We start from the raw sequence: 25496 nt of genomic DNA on the forward strand, positions 1-25496 counted from the left end.
TCTAATGGTTTAATAGACAACTCCAAGGGGGGGGGGATGCCAGTCCTCTGGTTCCCACATTTGTCCCCAGCCCTGTGAGCGTCTATATTTACATCTTTTCAGGTGTGCCAAGTCTTCCTGACACAAAGGGACTTTAATGTGCTTCTGAGCACCCAGTATAGACTCAACAGAATGCTTAATCGATAAAAATGACCTCCTTTCCCTACTTTTCCGCCATACAGAGATGCTCAAAATCAATTTGGCTAATTAAAAAATAAAATAAAACAGATGCAAATATCTGCAATAAAAGTAAGATTCTCTGGCCACAATCAGCCCTGAATCCAAGTTGACTTCTGTCATCAGGTTCTAATTAAGAACGGCAGATAAAGCAGATGGAGGACAGCTTCAATCCTCGTGCTAAGTTGATACTGCTCCGGTGAAAACACAGAAAAATTGTTTGGACAAGCCAACTGAACAAACACGATATTGGATGTCTAGAGGAAAGCGGTTCTTAAAGAGTCTCCTTTGCAGCAGACGGCTATCTGGACCTGGACTGATAACTGGTTGAAGGGGAAGGGATCACAATGCTGCTGACATTCCAGCCAGGCCAGGAGAGGAGGGGGTGTCAGGGTGGGGGGGTGCTCTCCCTCCCCTCTTTAAAAACTGTTTTCTTATTTTTATGTGTACGGATGTTTTGGCTGCACTTGTGCGTGCACCACACGAACCCTGGTGCCCACAGAGGCCAGAGGAGAGCATTAGATTCCCTGGGGCTGGAGTTACAGACCGCGTGGGCTGTCCTATGAGGACTAAGAATCGAACCCAGGTCCTCTGCAAGAGCATCTAGTGCTCTCAACCTCCAACCCTCTTTTATAGGGTCTCTTCTTTTGGATCTGCTTAGTTTTCATCCCATTTTACTTACTCTTAACATTTATTTTACAATATAAAGATATTTTCACAGAAAATTGTTACAGACACATACAGCATGCATTCGTGCACCCACTGAATAAAGTAATAAATAAGTAAATAAAGTAGTAAAAATATTTGACGTTTCAGTGTCTGGATTTTTTGACATCAGTAATATTTAACCAGTAAAGTCTATGCAAATATTCCAAAATCTGAGAAACTCTAAAACTTGAACCCCTTCTGGTCCCTAGCATTTTGGATAAGAGATAATCAATCTACAATGCTCCATGTAGCACCTTAATCTGTAGCAAAATTCAACTCAAAAAATAGTGTCTTAAGATGGTTTTCTTTGGTTAGTGCCTAATTCCTTATATGTGTAAGAAGTCCCAAGCAAAGGAAGTCTAGCAAGAGCAGACGCTGGTGAGAAGAAAAGCCGTACAATTCTCAAAACAATAGTTTGCTGACACGCTACAAAAACCTAATGCAGTTAGGACATAACACAGTTTGGGGTCATTGCTCACTGATGCCATGCAAGTGTTAATGAGAAAATATCTCCTGGTGCACAGGGGTCAAAGTTCAAACTACAGGTCCTAGCACTCAGAACCTTCCTTTTGTAGATCTGTCTGGCTTTCTGGTCTTCTCCAAATTTTCTCACCACTTTGGCTTGGCTCACTCATTTCAGAAGAAAGGAGATCGAACCTTTATCACCAGCAGAGGCCTTGTCCATTCTTCAAGGCCCTCCTTAGAAACTGACTTCTCTTTATAGTCCAACTCCACAGTGTCCTCTGTCTCAAAATACCAGTTTGGCCAGTAAAACTTGGCAGGCTCTTTCTCCCTACAAATGGAGACAATGCTGCCAATTCCTGGGCCACACAGGGAATGACGGGGGGCCTCCTTGTCTCTGTGTCAGCCACACAGCAGCTGAGCAGGCGCCTCCCAACAGTGCTGCAGTACAAACTGAAGATGAAGCCACATCAGGTCCCTTGTGAGCTTACAGGGTTTTGTTAATGGATTCACAAACTTACATTTTCATTAACGATGACTGTAAACAGTTTTAAACCGAGATGGTGTGCTGCATGCCTACAGTCCCAGGGAAACGCAAGCAGAGCTCTGTGAGTTTGAGACCAGCCTGGTCTACACAGAAAGTTCCAGGATAGCCAGGGCTACAAGGTAAGACCCCCCATCCCAATATCATCAACAACACAAATAATAATATAATCTTATTTACAGAACTGCAGAAGGGCCAAATGTCACCCCTAACACTGCACTCGCTGACTCACCCTGAGTGAGTGACTTGGTCTTTGTAAACTTTGGTTTCCTGGCTATAAACCAGGACTAGTAGTGACTACTTCACAAGATTCCGTCAAGTCAAATGAAATAGCAGGAAAAAAGTTCATTAAAAGGAGCTATTAGGACCTAAAATCTCTTCCCTTTCACTAGGTTAAAAATTGTAAGTAATAATCGAAGTAGCACCTGAAACCGGTTTGGTTTTTTTTTTTTTTTTTTTTTTTTTACTTCTATTTCCCATAATTCTTCACTGAAAATACTCACGTCTCAGCCCATACCTGATGGGTAGAACATTTTAGAGCTCATCAAATTTCCTCGGGACAGCTAGGTGACTCAACACATACAAGTATTGTATTTTCTCCTTTGCATGGCATGGTAGTCAATAACTCTAACTGTAATTTCCAGTCATTTCCATGTAATACAGCTATAAATTTGGCCATGCCATCACCATTGTATTACCAGCCCCTACTGGCAAACTTTACAGACTTGCAGCAGAGCTCCTGCTCAAATGCACTACGGCATCTTAGTCACAGCTGTACTGACTGACTAGAGACCTATATAACACGTCCCAGTGGCTCCTGCCAGAGGCCACTAATACTATGTCACCTTACACATGGTTCCTCAGGCAACCAGCACTCATGTTCCCCAGTGATACGGCAGTGAATCCAAGCAGGCTTATTGAAAAAGAGCCCATTGAACATTTTAAAAAATATTAAAATTTATAAGAAGTTTGGATAAATAACAACAGAAGAAATCAAAGTAACCAAACTGAGTTTAACAAGTATGCTCAAAGGTCACAGAGTGACTTGGGCTGAGAAGAACCTCAGTGACCCGAGAGAAAACAATATGAAAACTGCAGAAGCAGAAAAGCACATAGTCCGTGTCACCAAAAGGTGTGTCCTAGTGAGTTTCTGTGACAACAAAGGGCTCAAAAGTGACTCGTCCAATGCAATGCCTGAGTTATAATTGGTGGGCTAGAAAAAAAAACAAAAACAAAAACCAACAACAGATATTTCCTTTGCATTAGAGTTGAGTTTCCCCAATCACTTTCAAAAGAACACACTAGCTTTCTGACAAATATTGATAGCATACCAAATAATTACATGGCGCTAATGTAAACCACAAGCGCCCAGCTGAGGAGGTAAAGCTGGTTCTCACGGCTTCTGGGAGGCAGTGCTTGAGGCAACTTAGCTGACTTATCAACCGGAAACATCAATGCTTATGAATTTTTCATTCTCAGTATTTTCCTTCTACCAAATTAATGAACAATTGAGTACATTCTAGACACCTTCGCATAGCAACATCTATAGTTCCCTTATTCATAAAATAACACCACATAATTACTGACGTGACCACGGTCTACTTAAAACTAACAGCCTAAAGTTCTCCCTTGGGACTCTCCCAGAATCCTGCAGGTACCTCTCCACCAAAACCCCCACCATAAATGTCTCAAGACTGTATGCTCTATGAGTGCCACATGGTCACATCAGGCACCTCTGTCACTAAGACACTGACTGGACAGCATACGCTCAACTTCGGCATTACAAGCAGACTGGTAAAGTGTGACCTTACTCACAGGCCTATCCTCAGACAAATGGACTGGAAACATCTAGGGAGCCTGACAAGGCACGTCAGTGTGAGACATGGCGTGTCTGCATTTGGCTGCAAAGCACAAGAACTGGGCACTGGAGTTGGCAGGCAGTAAGCCGTCAGAGCTAACTGAGTTCTCCAGACTGGCACCCTGACTCCTAGAAAGATGTCGTGCCACACATGTGCACCCTAGTGTCACACCCTAGTGTCACACATCTGCCATATACCTGCACACCGGTGCCCTGCGTCTGCACACCGGTGCTCTGTGTCGTCTGCACACCGGTGCCCTGTGTTGTCTGCACACCGGTGCCATGAGCTCTGACTCTTCTAGGGGAGTTTTAAAGAAACTGCCCATGCTTTGCCTTCCAGTGTCACACACAAAGGGTCTGTGTCAGAATGTTCAGGGTTGGCAGCCCACCGCTCAGCATCATGCCAAAACAGTTCTCAGCTGACTTCACCAAAGTCTTGCTTTCTTGCATCCCTTCCTCTCTCCAGTAGATTGCCCACACAGAGGAAAAGAAACCTTTCCAAAAGGTAAATTAGTCATTCCACATTCACAAACCCTCCAAAACCTCAAAACAATTCTTTGCTGCTCTTAGGAGAAATGCTAGGACCCTTAGCACTGTCCAGGGGCTTCTCTACTCCAGCACTCACTTCTCCTGATACATTGTGTCATGTCCACAGCCTACCTTCCAATAGTGTCTCAGCCATTACACTCATGTTCCTGGGACATACAAGGACGCTTCTCACTTTATCATCTCTCCCAGTAACGGTTTCTTTCCCACACCCTAATTCCCCTAGTTAACACCTACTTAACTGTCAAACCCTAAGTCACCCAAACCCCACTTCTCTCCTTCCTGTCCCATCTCACCCACCAGGGCTTGCAAGGCACGCCCATGCAGGTGCTGTTTACCTGTGTGTTATTTGCCTAGTGTCCATCGCGTCATCCATGCTACCCCCAAACCGCATGTGCCCTGAGAACAACTGTGCTCAACAAAAAGAAACACCTGTTTTCAAAAAAAAAAATAGAAAACTATGAAAAACCAATAGTTTTACCTGGGTGCGTGTGTGCGTGTGTATAAGTTTCATTACTTTTAAGATTTTTTCCAGTCATTTCTTTAAAACTCGGGTCAAAATTTAAAAGCATCATGGTGAAAGAACAGTGGAGGACTAATGCATTTTTCTAAAGCATAGCTACAAAGGTGTTCTGAGTCAACAGCTTTGTGTGAACCTGTTCACAACTTGAGAGCAACATGAACTGTGGCTTTCAATATAGAACTGCGCCCTTTATAGCATTGTTTTAAAACCCAGGGAACTATAAAAGGATTATAGCACCTATGAAGAAGTAAGAAAAAGATTAAAATATATGCCAGAGAAGGGATTACAAAACATATAACTGAAGAATCATGGCTGTGAAGTTAGTAGCTGAAGCAGAGTAAGCCAGTAGTCAGGAAAAAAAAAAAAAAAAAAGCTCCTTAGTGTCTTGAAGACACTTCCCATACTACCGACCGACACTTACTGTGAGCAAGAAGTTGTGGCATGTGGTGAAGAACTGTGTGTGCATTATTTATATATATATAATACGCATATGAGTATACTTATTCGCTAGTATTTTAAAGAAAAAAGAGATTTTACATATTACATGTAACATATGTTCAGTCCTTTCTCAGAAGATAATACTGTTTTTTTCAAGCCAGTACCTGAGTTAGCATGTAGGGTTTTCTCCTTGTGTGAAAAGTAAATAGATAAAAAATCAGAACCATGTCAAAGTCCCCAGTCCTTTCCCAGTGGTGCTTAAAGTCCTAGCCCAGTTATAAGTCAAAGTAGCTAAGTGACTCCTGCAGGCTACAGAAAACACTGAAGTTCAGAACTGAAGCCGTAACGCCTCCTGGGTCTTCAATTATTAATGTACTTCCCCTAAGACTTAACCATCTAGAGCACCTAGCAAGAATTTAGGCTCAGTGGAGCCGCACAAGCTGGGGAAAACAGATGAGGAGGGAGGGAGGGAGGGAGGGAGGGAGGAAAGGAAGGAAGGAAGGAAGGAAGGAAGGAAGGAAGGAAGGAAGGAAGGAAGGAAGGACAAGCAAACTTTTGTTAGGACAACGAGGAATGCAGAGCTTGTAACAGTCTTCTGTGGTGAGTGACCCGCCCTACAGGAGACTTCTCTGTCAGTGCAGATGTCCAACTAGCATCACTTCACGATCTTAGGTATCCAGAAAATCGAAAAGGCTCTGGTCAGCAGTCAATACACACAAAGACTGGCCAAATGTGTCCACTGCACAGAGAACAAGGACTCCTCGGCTCCCTTGCACAGTCCCCGGCCCGCCTTTCCCAGCAGTGCTCCCTCCTGCTGTGATGCCCTGACCCGCAGCACAGCCTTTGCCCTCCTTCAGGGCTGTCCTGAGGACACCTCCCTTCTACATGGCCAAAGCCTTGCAAGAGTATTCCCTCTAGCACCGATGACCTCACCCTGCTTTTCATAACCACTGATAGGACTTTTCCCTCCGCTCCTTGAGCTCTTGCACAACAGGTAGAAAGCTTTCCATTTTCTACACTGCCATATGTACTTTGGGCCAGATATTTATGGAAGCTGTCAGCCCTGGAAAAACGGCCCTGTCAGTCTGGGAAAGCAGTCGATGACCACAGAGCTGGCACGGTTCAGCTGATACAGCAGGCGTTTATCACGAACCTCCAGTGGCAAGCCCGGAGGTGAGCTACACAAGATTCCTGCCTCTGCGTTCACACTCCAGTAGAAGTGGGTACCAATGAAAATCGCCAGCTCTACACCGTGATAGCTAAGGTATGAACAGAGGGTCCTGTTGCCACACGGAAGATGGAACAAACTCAGGCTGAAGGTGGGTGGGAAAGGGCCTCCACTGCAGAATCCAGCTCATGTGGACATTCAGGAAAAAAGCACAAGAAAAGGAAGGCAGAGTGTAACCAGCCAAGAAAACAGCACATAAGAAGGCAAGAGAGGTAAGAGCCTGGAAACCCACACCAGTGTGGCCAGAGTTTGAAGGACAGGTGAGAGGCAGGGGAGGGGCCTCCTGACTCACCTGAATAAAAGAAGAGTTACCCTCTAGTTGAGGTAATCAACACTTGTTTTACATTCTTGGTCAACAAGAGGCAGCTGGCACGGTGCTGGAGCTCAGTAGTAGAGCTCTCGCCTATCACATAAGGCCCCAGGCTCCATCCCAACACCGCCCCTGCCTGCAAAAATCAGAAAACTGCGCCTAATACTAACTTTGTAACTATACCTAATTCCTCTTGGGCACAAATGTCCACCTAGAAAACAAGATGTATGGATTGCATTCACAATGGTCTCTTCCCTCATCCCTTTCACGAGTGGAGAGTGGGGAAAGCCCACGCTGGTTTAGACAGGGGCAAAGAAGGGAAACTAATGGAGTGGCACTGTTTACAGAGAAAAGGATGCCCAAATCACTGGGTAAAAGTTTGTGGGGTTTACACGACATGTGTTCAATCTCAAACTGTCATCCCAAAATTACTGACTTATTAAGAAGGGGGCCAGTGAGATGGCTCAGCAGGTAAAAGAACAAACCTGGTGACCTGAGTTCAATCCCATATGGTGAGAGAGAACCTGACCTCCAAATTCACCGGCCTGTTCACACATACACATGCTAAATGTAGTAATTTTTTTAAGAGAGAAGGTACTTTATAATGTGGTATTCCTGGAAACAAACAAACAAACAAACAAACCTTAATCCTAATTATCAGAACTCCAGACTGCAGAACCTTATACAAATTAACTAGCCTGGATTCTACAAATCAACATGCCAGTGTCAGCCCTACCAACACAAAATAGATAGAAAGGTAGACAGATAGATGATAGATAGATAGATAGATAGATAGATAGATAGATAGATAGATAGACAGATGGTAGATAGATAGATGATAGATTGATTGATTGATTGATAAGAAAGGGGAAAATGTACTGAAGAAAGAAGGCAAGGAACTTTTCTAGATTAAAAAGTCATCCAAGAGACATGACAATTAAAAGAATATGGACTAAATACTAGGTAGTATGTTGTACCGATGTTAAATTTGTTGATTGTGTAACAATACAGTGCTTATTTTGGAGAACCTCTTAGACTTAATCTTTTTATTTTACAATGATTTGCACATGCAAGTGTGCGTGCGTGCGTGCGTGCATGCATGCGTGTGCTTGAGTGCGTGTGTGTGTGTGTGTGTGTGTGTGTGTGTGTGTGTGTGTGTGCTGCGTGCGTTATGTACATGTCAGAACAACATGCAGGACTCAGTTCTCTCTTTCCCCCATGTTGGCAGCAAATGGTCTTACCCGCTGAGCCATCAGCCCTGTCCTTCCACTTACTAAAAAATATATGGTAGAGTATGTAGGAGTAAGGTATCATAACTTCCACAATCTACTTTTAAATGACCATGGTATGGTTCAGGAAAGAAAGATACATGTATTTGCATATACACACATATATGGAGAGACAAAATCTTAACAAGTGACGAATCTAGGTGGATGGTTTACAGGTGGAATTTACCATTTCATTAAACGTTGGTTGCAGAGGAGATGAAGAAAACTGATGGAGATATCCTTCTGTATGCTGTAAGTATATGTTTCTCTTATTGGTTGATTAATAAAGCTGTTTCCGCCAATGGACAGGCAGGACTTAGCCGGGCAGAAAATCAAAACAGGGATAGAAAAAGGTAGTAGGTGGAGTCAGATGCCATGGAGTTGCAGAGGAAGGAAGAGACCAGGGCATCACCAGTAAGGGAAGACTACGCGGAGATACACAGGTTACTGGAAATGGGTTAATAATTAAGAGCTAACCAATAAGAAGCCTGAATCATGGGCCAAACAGTTTATTATTAATATAAGGCCTGTGTGTGTTTATTTGGGACCAAACGGCTGAGGGACAAGTCAGTACAGAAATTTCTGTCTACAGCACATAACAGAAAATGCAAAGGAGTCTTTCAGGTAAATATAATAGTTATGAAAACAAGAAGACTTTAAAGACTAAAGAAAATTAAGAAATACAAAGTTTTCATTTTAGAACATAGGGGAAAGGTTGTAAGTTCTGAGATCATTTTGGGGAGAGGAAATTTTAACTAGGAATTAAAGGCTGAGCAGCTTCAGATGGACAGGAATGTGAGCAGGTGTTAGCCAGACGCATGGGTACTGAGTCCCATGTACCATATGAGCTGTCATAACTGCTCTGGCCAGCAGGTGAAAGTGGGGGCTGGAGCCGGGAACTGAGGAGCTCTTCAGATTCTCAGCAGCATCTAGACTCTACGCAGGAGATGACAGGAATGCTGGGGAACATTTACTAATTTTCTTCCAAACAATCAAAGACACACCTGGTTAACTTAGGGAGTACAGACAAGCATACAATAAGTTTAGCTCAATGTCTTAGCTAAGGTTTCTATTGCTGTAATAAAACACCATGACCAAAAGCAACTTGGGAGGAAAGGGATTGTTTCATTTTATACTTTGTAGTCCATCATTGAGGGAAATCGGGGCATGAACTCAAGGCCACAACCTGTAGGTAGGAACTGATGCAGAAGCCATGGAGGATGCTGCTTCCTGGCTTGCTCCTTGTGGCTTGCTGAGCCTGCTTTCTTATAGAACCCAGGACCACCAGCCCGGAAGTAGCACCATCCACAGTGGGCTGGGCCCTCCACACCAATCACTAATTAAGGAAATTCCCAACAGGCTTGCCTACAGCCTGATCTTATGAAGGCAGTTTCTCAAGTGAGGTTCCCTCATCTCAGATGACTACAGCACAACAATCATCTCATTTTAACATTTCAGACTACTTTTTTCATTTAGAAAATTATATGTATTTACAGTGGGAGTGCACATGTGCGGAGGTCAAAGGACAACTTAGAGGAATCAATTCTCTGCTCCCACATTGTAAGTCCTAGTGTCAAACCCAGGCTTCAGATTTGCCAGAAAGCACGTTTATCCACTGAGCCATCTCTCAGGTCCTCATTAGCCTTTTTCTTTTTTCTTTTTTTTTTTAATAAAACACAGGGTCTCATTATGTTGCCCAAAGTGGGCTCAAGAAATCCTGCTGCCTTAGCCTCCTGAGTAGCTGGGACCACAGATCCATGCCACCTTAGGGAACTTTAAAACAAGTTGAACTTATATTTTTTCTTTTCAAAGTAGTTATTATTCCACCCTATTAAAAGTCTTGTAAACGTAACTAAAATTGTCCTATCAGAGCTGTTTAACCAATGCTGGACTTTTGTTTGTTTGTTTGTTTGTTTGTTTTTCTAGAGAGGGTTTCTCTGTGTAACTCTTATAGACCAGGGTGGCCTTGAACTCACAGACATCGGCCTGCCTCTGCCTCCCAAGTGCTGGGATTAAAGGTGTGCACCACCAACGCCCCACCAATGCTGGACTTTTAGACTAATGCTCTTAACTATGGAGCCATCTCTCCAGTTCCTGTTTTACACACACACACACACACACAGCTATTAAAATATTTAGTGAGACTGGAGATATGGCTCAGCCATTGAAAGTGCCTAATGCTTTTGCAGAGGTTTGGTTCCAAGAATCTACATGACAGTTCACAGCCACCTGTAACTCTAGTTCCTGGGAAATCTCACCCCTCTCCCGGCCTCTAAGGGCTTCTACACATACGTGGTCACAGAAACTCACAAAGGCAAACACATACACATAAAATAAATAAATCTTTAAAAAAAAAAAAAAAAAAAAAAAACTAAGGCCAACAAGATGGCTCGCTGGGTAACAGTGCTTGCTGTCAAACCTGGCATCCTGCATTTGAGGCCCAAGCCCCTTGTGGTAGAAGAAAATAATAGACTCCCTTGAGTTGTCCACTGATCTCCACGTGTGCCTCAAAGACACTAAATATGGATTAAATATATATTTAAGCCGGGTGAGGTGGCACACGCCTTTAATACCAGTGCCCAGAAGGCAGAGGTAGGAGGATCTCTGTGGGTTTGAGACCAGCCTGATCTATATAGCCAGTTCCAGGCCAGCCAGAGTTCCATGGTAAGACTGTGTGTGTGTGTGTGTGTGTGTGTGTGTGTGTGTGTGTGTAACAATTACATACAGAATAGAATTCATCATTATAATCCAACAATTTCACATCTGGGTGTGTATCTCAGGAACTGAAAATGGAGGATCAAGTATTTGAATACCTGTGTTCATGTACACAGCAGAAGTGACCCAGTGCCCATCAAAGACAAGCAGATACACCAAACCTGTTATAGACGTGAAACAAAATATTTTTCAGTCAATTTTGACACATGCCATAACAGGATGAACTTCAAGGACATGTGGAATAAGTCACATACAAAGGGACAAATACTTTATAGTGCCACTTGTAAGATCCCTAGAATGGTTACAATCAGAGACAGAAGGCAGGACGGGGCATAGAGGCACGTGCATTTAATCCCAGACAGAGACAGGTGGGTCTAGGCTAGCCTGGACTACATAGCAAGTTCCAGGCCAGTCAAATCTATATAGTAAGACCCTGTCTCAAAGCAAATCCAAGAACAAAGACACTGAAAGTAGAAAAGCGGTTTTCAGAGGCTGGGGATTGATGGCATGGAACAGCAACTCAGCGTCCAATGGGCATGCAGTCTGCACTTGGCAAGATTCTTTAAGGTTTCACAAGGGCTGCAAAGCCTTGTAAAGTTTTTAACATTCGTGACCTGCACACCTAATATGGAAAACGCGATGTTATGGATACTTTGCCTTAATTTTCTTAAATAATTAAAAGATGTTTGGATGAGCACTGTGTGTTTCCAGTTGCTAACTGGTTTCTGAGATCACAGATACCTGGAGTGAACCTCAGAGGGAAAAGATACAGAAGAAAGTTTCTGGTTCCTAAACATGCGGCCATTACCTTCTGGACAATTATACCACTAGCCTTGATGTTACAAAAGCTCTCGAATCACACCGAATGCCAATAACATCCCCTCAACATTTCCTTCCCTACGTGCCAGGTCTTTGTGTGCAAAGAGACAAAATAAAAAGGACAGTGACAGATGAGTGTTTTGGGAAAGGACTGAAATTTTAGATGTCAATGTCACAGCCTTATATTAAGGTGGCCTCTGAGTAAAAACCTGACCTAGGAAAGAAAAAAAAAGCAGGAAGGCCAGGGTGCAGGAGCAGAGAGTCATATGTAAAAGTAAGGAGGGAGCCACAGGGGTCTGCACCTCACGGGCCTACAACAGCTCTGCATTACTTTTCTCTATCTTGGTCATTTGATATCTGAAAAAGTTACTGTCATTACTGTAAAGAGAGGAGGCTTTTCACCGTCTGGTACAATGCTACATTCAAGGGTGGTGATCCTGGCTGAGGCAGGCTTCCTGAAACAAAGCAAAGGAGAACAGCTCAGAAGTTGTGAGATAGCAAAAGGGGGAGAACGGGGGAGGGAGGGGGAGAGAGAGAAACCCTCACCAATTCATTTTAAACAGACTAATGAACTGAACAAACAGACACACACCTATAATCTCAGCCTTTGGGAGGTAGAGGCAAGAACTTCATTAATTTAAGGTCAACCTGAGCTACACTGCAAGACGCTGTGGCAAAATACAGAAGAAAAAAAAGCAACATTAATTTAACTTGAAGATAAAATGCACTTATGGAGCATAAAGAGCATGGCAGGCACAAATAAAATAAAAGAACCCCAAGGGCCTGGGTGGTAGCAGTGGGAAAAAAAAAAAAAAAGAACCCAACAACTTAAAGAGCATTTCAAAAGCAAATCACTAACAAGACACGAGGAGGGAAACAGTTGATGTGTATAACACATTACAGAACAGAAAATGGGTCTGATTAAACTGCATATGGCCCACAGTTCTTTACTAGAACACCACTCAATAAAGCTTACGGACTGAATCAAAGAAAGTCCATGAAAGGGAGCAACAAGGACAAAGATCTCAGGAAAGGCTGCCTTAGGAATGGAGGAGAAATTCAAGAGAGAGAGAGAGAGAGAGAGAGAGAGAGAGAGAGAGAGAGAGGGAGGCTGGAGGAGAACAGAGGCTCAGTGAGAGCCATGCTGGAGAGGAGAGTGGTCCACAGCTACTGCCAACCTCAGCGAAGGAGCCAGAACAGCTGGGGAGGGTGACAACCAAGACGCCAGTGACATCATTGGCTAAGACTGTCTGAAGCCAGATTGTTGAGAACTCAAGCTGAAGCTGCAGCAAGAGAAGGAAGTCACTAGCTATTTTCCTTAAGAAATCTTGTAGTTTAGAAAAAAAAAGAAGAAGAAGAAGAAGAAGAAGAAGAAGAAGAAGAAGAAGAAGAAGGAAAAGTAGGTAATGATTGCCCGCAATCCGGAACTCTGCTAGAAATACCTCCATTTACCTTTGAACAGGTGGCGGGACCACATAACCCTTATGGAAATATTTATAACATTCAGTATGGCTGGGCCTCGAGCTACCAGGATGGGTGATATGAATGTAGGAAAGGGACATTGCTGCCATTTGTGGAAAGAACAGCAAACCTTCACACCTTCTCTAAGATCTAGCTTGGAGAGTGGCCTTCTGAGGTCACAGAGCGAGCATGACCTGCTGACTTGTTGGATGTTTAGCTAATGGGAGCTAAGCCATCTTAAACCAGTTAAGGCTGCTCTGCCAGCATGTTTGCCTCTGTGGTCCCTCAGAGGACCGATGCGTCCTCCAGCATGGAGAAACATCCCAGCCCATTCCTGCTCCAGAGGAAGGCACAGATGCTGCTAGGAGGTCTGTACTAACTAGTGGACTTCCCCACCCAGTAATCAGGTCAAACCTGGTGGATACTTTTAAATATCCAGGAATGGAGTAAATAATGTTTGTTTGTGCAATACACATGGTGCAAAGCTGTCTGTCAGCAAAGCAAACATCAGCTTCTCTTCCTAAAATGCTTGTTTTCCTTAAGTTAGCTAACAGAATAGAGAGCAAGTCTATTTGTCATCATCTTGCATTATTTTAAGACAGACTTTAGTAAAAGACACTACATGACAGCTTACTTGTCCTGTAAAAAACACATTCCTAAAAAAAAAAATCACATCCTTAGGTGATTTTGTCATTATGCAAAAAAAAAAATATGTCATTATGTTGTGTCCTGAATAAGACACAACAGGGATATATATGGTATATACACAGGCAAACACACACACACACACACACACAGAGAGAGAGAGAGAGAGAGAGAGAGAGAGAGAGAGAGAGAGAGAGAGTATGTCATTGCTTTTTGGGTCATGAACAAGCAAGATTAAATCAAACCTTGCTAAACTAGTGGCTACTGATGAATTCTGGGGAGGGACAAGCATTGTCTTCAGTTGAGTGTCACTGATGAAGCCACTGGGCTTCAATGAAAAGCTTCAAACCCACTGTCACACAGATAACCCTGGCTAAATTCAGGGGGTCACAAAATAAAAGATATAAATGAGAAAAAGAGTCTTACCGAGAGAAGGGTGGGGAACAGCTACAATGTATTATATACATGTGTGAATTTGCCAAAGAACAGATCTCATCAAAGTTATGAAGAAAGCATAATGCATCCCAGAGCAGCAGTAAATATGAGATGAGAGAGGCTGCTGACAGCAGAACACTTTATGTTGTATTGTTTCACAAGGAAGAATACACTCTAGTAGCTGGGCAGTGGTGGTGGTGCATGCCTTTAGTCCCCATAGAGGCAGGAAGGTTTCTGAGTTCAAGCCCAGCTAGTCTATGAACTGAGTCCTGTGACAGTCAGGGCTACACAAAGAAACCCTCTTTTGGGGGGAAAAAAGAATACACTCTAAAAGAGTGGTAGATACAATATATAGTAAGAGTAAAGTATAATATAATAAATACAAAAGCCAATGCCATAGTCACCCGTGACCAGACCTGTGCTATACATTCTATGCCCTCCACGTCCTATGAATGGCAGTGCAATGGGTGCATTAGACACCATTGCCACAGACACACAGCTAACGTGCTCCACCTCAACCTCACAACTGAAGCAGCAATAGGAGTTTTCCCACTGCACTATAATCTGATGGGACCACCATCCTATGTTGTTTAACACTGACCACAACGTTTTATGTGGTGTGACTGCAATTATTAGAAAGTTTGTACATGAGTCAGAAAAAAAATCATGTTGTTTATCTGAGACCATACAAAATTTTATAGAACTAAACTAATATGTAATCCTTACCAAAGTTACAAAGTTTTATTTTAGTAATCAGCATAAGACAGTCTAGAAACTTCTATGTACACTTCAAGCACAGGGTTCCAGAGCACAGCTTTTATTCTTTTGTGTCCTTTTGACAGTCTTATTGGGTTTGCAGTGGTCACTTCCACAGCCCAATGGAAGCACTGGTTATCAGAATCTCAACTATCCCCGGCAGGACTGCACTAGTATGCTCACGGGACACACCACCAATCTTTCATTTCATCAGAGCTATCACATCAAACAGAGCTATCACATCAAAAAGTTGTATTCCAGGCAGGCTACCAACAACTCAAAATAAACTGGATTTGTTCATCTGAGAACATGTTTTGAAATCAGATGCAACCCCCAAACCCAAATTCCTTTATTTCTCACATACAAAGAGCAGAGGGCCTCTTCACTGTATCTCCCCGGTTTTCCAGAACCCCAAGTCTTCAAGGACATAATGATGGTGACAGCATACAACGCAAGAGGGCATGGAAAGCTGGGTCTTTGCTCAGTGATCAGCCCTATAGAGAAGACATTATTACTGACAAGCTTTAAATCAAGGACACCCATCAGTGACAAAAGGAAATGTGCCTTAAAAGAGACGGCAGAGCACGCTGTATTGTTCTGTTTGTCTTAATTTTCTGTCATAAAATCTGCTCAAACAGTTCCATGTCTTGCCTGAGTTTCAGGACTGTCTAAACCCCAAATGCCACTCTGTGGATGGAGGTTCTGAGTCAAGTAAGCACATTGCTTTATGATCACAGACAGGCAAATGAAAAACTGAGGCTTTGCACACTCAGGTGAAGATCACAAGATACCCTCAGCTGTCTTGGCTGTGTGGGAAAACACTGACCCTCTCAGATTACCACTCTGCACACACTGGCATTTAAAAGAAAGAGAGGAAGGAAGGGGGAGGGAGGGAGGGAGGAAGGGGGGAAGGAGGGAGAGAGGGAGGTAGGGAGGGAGAAAAGGAGAGAAGGAGGCAAGAAGGAAGGAAGAAAAGAAAAGAGGAGAGGAGAGAGAGGGGGGGGGAGGAGGGGGAGGAGGGGGGGGAGGGAGAGGAGGAGAGGAGAGGAGAGAGAGGAGAGGAGAGGAGAGAGAGAGAGAGAGAGAGAGAGGATAGGGGAGAGAGGGAGGGAGGGGAGGGGAGGGGAGGGCTGGGACGTAGCTCTGAGAAAGCTGGCCTGGCATACAGAGATTCATTTTCCTTTCTAGTGACCTGGAAACGGATGGTGGCACACTAAAAGGTGCTAACTAAAAGCCTGGCCTCCTCCAGCCCCTGCAAAGAAAACCTTTGAAGAGCGACCTTCTGAAGGCACTGTCAAACAATTTAAGATATTACCCAGATTGCTTTCTGAACTCATCACAATCCCTGCACTGCTACAAAACCACAAAACCTGCAAATATTAATTCCAGCCAGACACACAGCTCAGGTTGGCCTTAAACTTGCTATGTAGCTAAGGATGACTTTGAACCTGGGGATCGAACCCAAGATTTCATGTATGTTACATACTCTACCAACTATGCAACATCCCCAGGGCTAATGAAAAAGTAAATATGATAACCCCAAGGAATGTGGATGTTTTCACAACTATTTTAAAGGTGTTATGTTTATGCGTATGAATGTTTGCCTGCATCTATGTATATAGATACCTGGTGCTCAAGGAGGCTAGAGATACCGGGATCCCTTAGAAGTGGAGTCATAGTCGGCTGTGAGCCTCCAAACGGGAGCCAGGAACCAAACCCAGATCCTCTGTGAGAGCAACAATACTCTTAACCACTGAGCCATCTCTCCAGGCCAAGAAATTTATACAGTTGTTTTTTGTTGCTGATGTTGTGGTTATTTTCTTGGTTTTTCAACACAGGGTTTCTTGTGTAGCCCTGGCTGCCCTGGAACTTGCTCTGTAGACCAGGCTGACATCAAGAGTGCATGTTTTTTTTTAAAACATTTTTCTATTTTTAAGAGCCATTTGTTACTAATAAGTTCAACAGGTTGCAGAATGTAAGGTCAATTTACAAAAACCACTTGTATCTCTATATAATAGCTATGAACAATTAGAAAATAAAATTTAAAAAGGAATTCCATTGCTGTGGTATAAAAAACAAACCAAATATTTAGGAATAAATTTAACAAATGAAAACTACCAACAATGCACTGAAGAAAAAGAAAGACCTAAATAAGTGAGAGGACATTCCCTACTCCTGGATGAAGACTTACTATTATCAATATTACAACACTCTCCAAACAGACCTAATGAAGCAGGAAGTCCCTACCAAACGTCTAACTTTTTTTTTATAGAAATGGGCAGCTGACCCATGAAAATTGAGAGGTGCATAATTCCCAATTTAAAAACTCATTACAATGCTACATGAACCAAGAAAGTATGGTATCAGCCTACAAATATCAGCAAAGGAATTTAAGGCTCAGGAAAAAAAAGCCTTCATTTTTATGACCCACTGATTTTTGACAGGATGTCAAGACAATTCAATAGAGAAAGAATAGTCTTTTTCAACAAATATATTGTGACAACTGGATACTCACACAAGAAAATGAAAGTTGACCCTTCCTAACACTGTGTACATTAACTCAGGAAAGATTAAAGACCTGAATGTAAGAACTAAAACAGTAAAACTCAAAGATGAAAACATAAGCATAAATCTTCATGACTGTGGATCTGGGAATTATGCATTAGACATGACACAAAAGTATAACCAAAGAGAAATGACAAACTGGCTTTACTAACATTAAAGACTTTCATTTCCAAAGTAAAAACGCAACTCACAAAATGGGATTACAGTTACACATCGTATATCTGACAACTGCCTAGCATTCCACATATAAAAAGAGCTCTTAATATTCAAAAGGAGATGGCTCAGCAGTCAAGAGAGCTGGAGTTCAGTTCTCAGCACCCATGTCAAGCAGATAACAATACATACGTGTTACTCCAGCTCCAGGGGATCTGATGCTGACCCCTGTGAGCACCTACATTTACATATACACACCCACACACAGGTGTACACAAACATTACCACACAATTTAAAAATATAAATAAAGAAATGGGCAAAGGAACTACACAGTCATCCCCCAAAGATATAGTGGTGGCTGTAAACCCAAGAAGAGATGTTCAGCATCTTTACAACTGCAAAGATGCAACTCAAAGCCACAGGAAATACCACTTCACATTGTCTAGCATGTCTATAAAGTGTGTGTGTGTGTGTGTGTGTGTGTGTGTGTGTGTGTGTGTGTGTGTGTGACAAGTATGAAGATATGGAGATATGAATTTCATACATTGCTGGTAAGAATATAAAACAGGACAGTCACTTAGAAATTTCTCAGAAAGTTAACCACTGAGTAACCACATGACTCCTACATAGTTACCCAAGAGAACTGAAAATCTACTTCCACACAAAAACCTGCGCACCAACATTCACAGCAACGTTATCCGTAAGGCAAAAGACGCAAACCACACAGATGCCAATCCACAGGTAAATGCGTGAACAAGACGTGTTAAATCCTTGAAATGAACTGGGCCTTGGTGATGCACGCCTTTAATCCCAGCCCTCGAGAGGCAGAAGCAGAAAGATCTTTGTGAGTTCAAGGCCAGCCTGGTCTACAGAGCTAGTTCCAGGACAGCTAGGATGATTACACAGTGAAACCCTGTCCAAAAAAAAAAAAAAAAAAAAAAAAACAAGCAAACAAAACAAAATATTCAAGATGAGCTATTTGGCCATCAAAACAAGTGAGGTGTTGATTTACACTGTATCACGAATAAACCATGAATACAGTTCTGCTGAGAAAAGGTAGCCAGTCTTGAGGCTGCATTTCATTTACATGTAATGTCCAGAATAGGGTCATACAGAGACAGAAAACAGAAAACAGTGGGAGCAGAGAGTGTGGGAGCAGGGAGAGGGGAGGGACTGCTGCAGGTGTAGGGATTCTTGTCAGGGGAGGTTGAAAATGTTTTGAAAGGACAGCAGTGGTGGTTGTATAACCTTGAGAATACACGAAAACTCACATGCTCATATGCTTTAAAGAACAGTAGTGGTGGTTGTATAACCTTGAGAATACACTAAAACTCACATGCTCATATGCTTTAAAGGGGTAAACTACATCCCTATTTTTAAAATTTGTAAAAGAACTACTTGTGTCAGCCATAAAATGCTCCAAGGGGAAATAAAGTAATGCCGAGTTCCTTAGCATGAGCAAAGGTGAGTTTTTCCAAGGTCAAGACACACAACGTTCTCAGCAGATCTGAATTTTTTCCAACTGTATCATTGTACAAAGTTAACAAGATTTCTGCAAAGATCAGCTATGATCACCCCACCCACACCCACCAACTACTTTTCCCTTTTCACCTTCCCTTCTAGTCTAGGCATGTGCGTATTTTTACAAGTCTATCATAATCCTTACAAATAATCACCCTACATTTCCCACACAGCCTTCAAAATTATCATTAAATGATTGTAATTAGCTGACATCTCTAATTCCCTTAACGTTCCCCTCTATGCCCTGTCTTCATGGGTTATTTCACCATTCATAGGTAATGTTACAAAAGATATGAATATGAAGGCCAGCATGACCCTTTCCTTTTCTTGAATCACTGAATAAAGATTTCAGAGAAGAAACTGCCAACCCAAATGACCAGTTTTAGGGCTCCTGGATGTCTCTCAAAGGTGTCACAATCACACGGTTCTAAGTGACGCAAACTTGCTTTATTAACATCACTGCTTTTACACTTTTGATATAATCAATGCTGAGACCATTTTATCAGGGTAATCTGAGAATTTCCTTCTATATTAAAACCTGGGACATTCAAGGGCTTTCAAAATCTATGAAAACATGCTGTAGACTTTTTCCTCTTTGTTATCCTTTCCTGTCATCTAGAGTTAAAAAGTGAGCATTGTAATCCTCATACTTGTAATTTAGAGAAATTAGAACATGTAATAAATTGTAGTCATCGTGTCAAGTTAGCAAACAGCCGGAAAAGAGTGGGCCCAGAATTCAACCACATTGAATGAGGGCTGTTGAGATAGCCAGTGGGTAAAGGGACTTGCCACCAAGCCATCTGAGTTCCATCCCCAGTACCCACATGGTGCAAGGAGAGGACCAGCTTTTCTCACTGCCACATTTACACCAGGGCACACATACACATACCAATAACGACAACAAAGAAAGAAAAACTTTTATCAAAGAGAAGGGGGGCTACACTAATTAGTCTCTTACAAGATTCTAAGATGATAAACTCTGACTGTCAATCTCCAGTCTGGACTGAGGGCTGCTACTTGAATTGGCCCATGCAAAATTCATGTTGAAACTTAATCCCCACCATGGGGGTACTAAGAGCTGGGGCCCTCAGGGCAGGCCAGGTCATGAGGGTGGCCTCAAGAATGACTCAGGCCCTTATCACCAGGCTGGAGGGAACTAGCCTAAGGCTTTTTTTTTTCCCCTGTCACTTTTCTATCATGAGGACAAGGTAAGAAAGCCTCTACTAGACACCAAATCCCTGATCTTGGAGTTGCCAGCCTCAGGAAGTAGGAAAAATAGATTCCTTTTATGTACAAATTACCCAGTTTCTGGAATTTTGTTACAATAGCATGAACTTAATCTGTTCTTGCCACTATATATAATTATCAATAAAGTACTGTTATAATATAAAAATAACTAACTAGGCATTAACTCCCAGGTCTTGTTTGGAACATATGTATACCTATTTTTTCTTTTCTGAGACAAGGTCTTGCTGTGTTTCCCAGGCTGGCCTTGAAATGACCATCCTCCTGCCTCAGCCTCCCAAGCACCAGGATTTCAGGTGTGCGCCACCCTGCTGAGCACACATTAGTTCTTACTGCATATTGTATGAGTCAGAAAACACCTCCATGTTCTACTAGTATGGACGAGGTAAGTTACCATCCAAAGCAGATGCAAGGGAAGCCTACTTTTCTTAGCTATGTTAACCAGCGGCATTGTTCCCACAGCATGCCAAATCAAAAAGAATCATTGGCCCCGGTCTGACAGAACATCAGGATGAAGATGCCAGTCAGTACTGTATTTATTCTCAGTGGCAGCACAGATACAAAACAGGGGAAGGCTCCAGGCAGTTAAGCCAAGGGGTGGGGGGTGGATAGTGTGCAAAGTCTGCAAAGGCGGCCTCCTTGGAGGTACAGACACACTCTGCTGCTCCTATGGGCTCCCCTAAGGCACCCTGGAGAGTTGTCTGCTGCATAGGCAGGGATCTCATCTCAATGTTATGCCCAACCTAGACTCCAGGCAGCTCTGTATGTAGGTGCCACTGGAAAGCCCCAGGGCATGTGACTTGAGCAGGTCGTTAGGTCCATCTGCACCAAGCTGTGGAGTAAGGAACATGTGACTGAGGTTCTGTGTGGAGCCAAGTGCAAGGTCCCTGGCCACCAGAAGATCCACATCTCAGAAAAGTAGGGCTTCACTACTCAATGCAGATGAATTTGAAGCAGTGGTAGCTGAGAAGCAGCTCATCCCTGAGGGCTGTGGGGTGAAATATATCCCCAGCTGTGGCCCCCAGGCCTCTCCTGATGGCTTGCACTGTGCTGAGTCTCACACCCCATCAGCCATGTTTACTAGTAAATCTCATGTCAGTCAGAAAATAAATAGATAAGTAAATAAAATCAAAAATGTGGAAGTGGCTGGCACCACCACTGTCCTTCCCACCTAACCTGGCTTAAGAGCAAATGCCCGCAATGGTCACTTGCTGTCAGCTCCCTACCTTCCTCTTCCAAAGCCCGCCACCCCGAATTCCCCTCAATGTAGATGTTCTAGAATTGTCAGTACACATGATGTCAAACAAAAGAACTTCATGGTGGTGCTCCTTCAGTGCTCACAGCATTTGGGGTTTCCTGTTTGTGTGCTCTGAGTGAAGTATGATGAAAACACAATACTAAAATAAACTGTGTGCAGCTGGACATGGTGTGCACACATATAATCCCAGAACTCAGGAAGCTAAGGCAGGAGAATTTCAAGTTCAAGGCCAGCCTGGTTTGCATAGCCAGACACCATCTCAACAAAAACAAAAATAGGTAACTATATAGTATACCATCTATCTAATTCAAATTGTAGACAATCTCGGTGATCCCTTTCTATGTATTTAAGTTTAATAAATATTCTTTGTATACCAAACAATAGAATAGAATTAAAGTTCACTGCCAATAATATAACAATATTTTTTAAAAACCTTTTGATGCGGGGCTGGAGAGATGGCTCAGAGGGTAAGAGCAATGACTGCTCTTCCAGAGGTCCTGAGTTCAATTCCCAGCAACCACATGGTGGCTCACAACCATCCATTATGAGATCTGGTGCCCTCTTCTGGTGTGCAGATATACATGGAAGCAGAACGTCGTATACATAATAAAAAATTAAATCTTAAAAAAAAAAAAAACCTTTTGATGCCACTTTATACACAACATGTGATTGTTCTTCAAATTTTAAAACAATTCAGGGCTGGAGAGATGGCTCAGCAGTTAAGAGCACTCACTGGCTGCTCTTCCAGAGGACCATGGTTCAGTCCCCAGCACCCACATGGCAGCTCATGCCTGTCTGTAACTCTAGTTCCAGGACTTCTGACACCCTCACACAGACATACAAGCAGGTAAAACACCAAATAAATTTTAAAACAATTCAACAGCAAATAAAAACATAAAATATGATGTTGCCTCGGTATGTTTTGTGGGGTTTCCTGGTTGATGATATTTTAGTTGTACCTAAATTTCCTGATGGGGGATGTCTTTCTGTATATATGTTTCTCTTATTGGTTGATGAATAAAGCACTGATTGGCCAGTAGCCAGGCAGAAAGCATAGGCAAGGCTACAAGATAAGGTGAATTCTGGGGAGAGGGCACAGAGGCAGCCAGGGAGATGCCATGCTGCTGAAGAAGTAACAAGTCAGATTATGGGTAAGCCACAGCCTCCTGTCAATACATAGTTTAATAGAGATGGGTTAATAATTAAGAGAGATCTAGCTAGTAAGAAGCCTAAGCCATTGGCCAAACAGTTTATATTTAATATTAAGTCTCTGTGTGTTTATTTGGGGCTAAATGTCTGTGGGACCAGGTGGAAAAGAAACTCCGTCTACAATTTCCTAACCATTAAAATTAACTAACCCTCCCAATGGTATGGAATGTTTCAGGACCTAAATGATTTTGAGGCCCTTTGTGGGGGCAGCACTATATGGAACCCCCACAAAACCCAAGAAAAAAGGCCCTTGCCTGATTCATCCAGACTGTACCCAGACAGAGCTACTGTCCAACTCTAGGAACTATTATACAAAAACTCCCAAAAGTCAAAGATGAGTTCTAGCAGAATTTGGCTTATATTGTGCATTTCAAAAATTTAAAGGAAGCCGGTGGTGGTGGCGCACACCTTTAATCCCAGCATTTGGGAGACAGAGGCAGGTGGATCTCTGTGAGTTTGAGGCCAGCCTGGTCTACAGAGTGAGTTCCAGGACAACCAGGGCTACACAGAGAAACCCTGTCTGGGAGGAAGGAAAGTGCATACAATAATCATGAAGAGGAACGAGCTTCAATGCACTCAGGAACATGCTCTGCCACGGTGGGACTCCCCAGCCCCGATGAACAACTCAACAGAAATATCTGTGAGCAGAAATGAAGAAACAAGGAACTGCTACCTCACAGACTCAAACCCATCCTTTATCACTCTAAAAAGAAAACCAGCTAACGAGAAAAGAGAAAAGACGTCACTAAATCAAAGGAGTACCTGTATTTAACAACTGGCAGCTTTGCACAATCTACAAAGCAACACCCATGTCCCCAATACACTCCCACTCTGATCATAATAAAGTAAAACCTCAACTATCAATTAAGCTAAAGTAAAACACAACATAAAGTCAGATTGCACAGTCAGACCTATTATCTACATAACAAAATGCGAGTTGACGATTGTTTGAGCGTGAGACATCTAGAATACTGACATCAAAGTCACAAGATAAAAAAAACAATGGCAAACCTGAAAACTCGACTTCTCAGTGATGTGGCTAATCTTTAACTCTGAATAAGGGAAGGGAGGGTTGGCCCTTGGTGTGGGAAGAATGCCAGTCTAGAATTCAGGGATGTGAGCTCCGGTCCTGCGGATGTGCCTAGGTAGTGGGGCGTGGCCCCAAATGCATCCCTCCTTTCCAGGGGTTACTTTCCTTGTTTCAGGGGTTGAGGAACTATGTTTGCCACAGAGGCCCTCCCCTACAAACACCCTCAGGAAAGCTTAGCAATGGTGGATTCTACAGCCATCCCCAGAGCCTAGTCACAAAGTCTCTGAATCTCACTCTTAACTAGTGACCCAAATGAGTCTTGTCATCTAGAAAAAACATCTGTCACCTGGCGAAAACATCCGCAAACACTACACTAGAAAATCTTCAAGCTGCGCACCTTCTCACTCCAATTCTACTCTGTCTGACTTCTCAGTTATATTAGAAAAGTACGCAACATTACAATGGCCTAATGTATGGTACTACACACACACAAAATAAAGATCACAGCAATCAACATACAGATCCATTCCTTCTGATTCCATTCACACCTTTTTAAAAGCATCCTCCCACATCCTAGACAATTAGAACATCAAATTTGGTGAGGGGGGAAATATTTCCATATGAAACTCTTAACACAGTCATAGGGAAAGACTTGCTGGGTTACAGGAACAGAGAATTATGTACCCTAATGGGTTTGGTTTTTTTTTTGTTGTTGTTGTTGTTTTGAGATAGAGTCCACATACCCAAGATTGGGCTCAAATTTGCTAAGTGGCCAAGGATGGCCTTGAACTCCTGATCCTTTCTGCCTCCACCTCCCAAGTGCTAAAAATACGTGCCACCATGCCCAATTTATATAGTGCTGGGGACTGAAACCAGGGTTTTGTGCATGCTAGGTAAGCACCGTACCAACTGAGCTTCCACCCCAGTCCACACCTAATGTTTTAAATGGAAATTCTACATGCACCCTTGCTTTGAAGAACCTTAGATGGTCACCTGTTTCTGAATAACCATTAGCAGAGAAGAACCCCACCAAGTCCTAAAACCATGAGTCCTGCAATACTGGAATGTAATTTTTACAAAGAAGGGAAAAAGAGAAAGGGAAGGGAAAGAGAGAGGGAGAGGGAGGGAGGGAGGGAAGGAGAGAGGAAGGGGAGGAAAGAAGGAAGGAAGGAAGGAAGGAAGGAAGGAAGGAAGGAAGGAGGGAAGGAAGGAAGGAGGGAAGGAAACAATAACTGGTTACTAATTCTTCAGAGACACCTTGGTGTAGATAAACAGGTGGCTGGAGTCCACAATCTTTTGATAAGAAGGTAATGACAGGTAAAAGAGGAGCCTGACAGGCTTTCTATACCAAACAAGCAGCTTTCTGTTGTTTTTCTTCCTGCTACATTGTTTTGCTTTAGACAGTTTTCTTGAGTTCTCATCATCTTCTGTTGTGACTTACTAAGCTTATTTTCTTATTTAGATTTATAAGCAACTATAAAAGGGACTTGAAAAGGATGGCCATTAGCAACCAAGTATTAATATGGCAGCTACAAAAAAATAAAGATAAAATCAAGATTGAAACAGAAAACTGGGTTTGACA

At 42.8% G+C, this 25496-nt stretch overlaps 1 protein-coding gene across 3 annotated transcripts in view; it reads right to left on the reverse strand.

Annotated features, from left to right (window-relative positions):
* Nucleotides 1-25496, reverse strand: part of LOC100765482 (metal transporter CNNM2) — a 135645-nt gene that overhangs the window by 102985 nt on the left and 7164 nt on the right. Inside the window, exon 2 of one of the 3 annotated variants that reach the window (XM_027407101.2) lies at nt 14998-15426. The exons of the other annotated variants lie outside the window; for them this stretch is intronic. Within the exon in view, the coding sequence (XP_027262902.1) occupies nt 15230-15426 (197 nt within the window). The 3' untranslated portion in view covers nt 14998-15229. Of the gene's footprint in view, nt 1-14997; nt 15427-25496 lie in introns of those variants that run through there. 3 annotated transcript variants of the gene reach the window in all.

This window comes from Cricetulus griseus, chromosome 3 (genome assembly GCF_003668045.3).
Source record: "Cricetulus griseus strain 17A/GY chromosome 3, alternate assembly CriGri-PICRH-1.0, whole genome shotgun sequence".
NCBI lineage: Eukaryota > Metazoa > Chordata > Mammalia > Rodentia > Cricetidae > Cricetulus > Cricetulus griseus.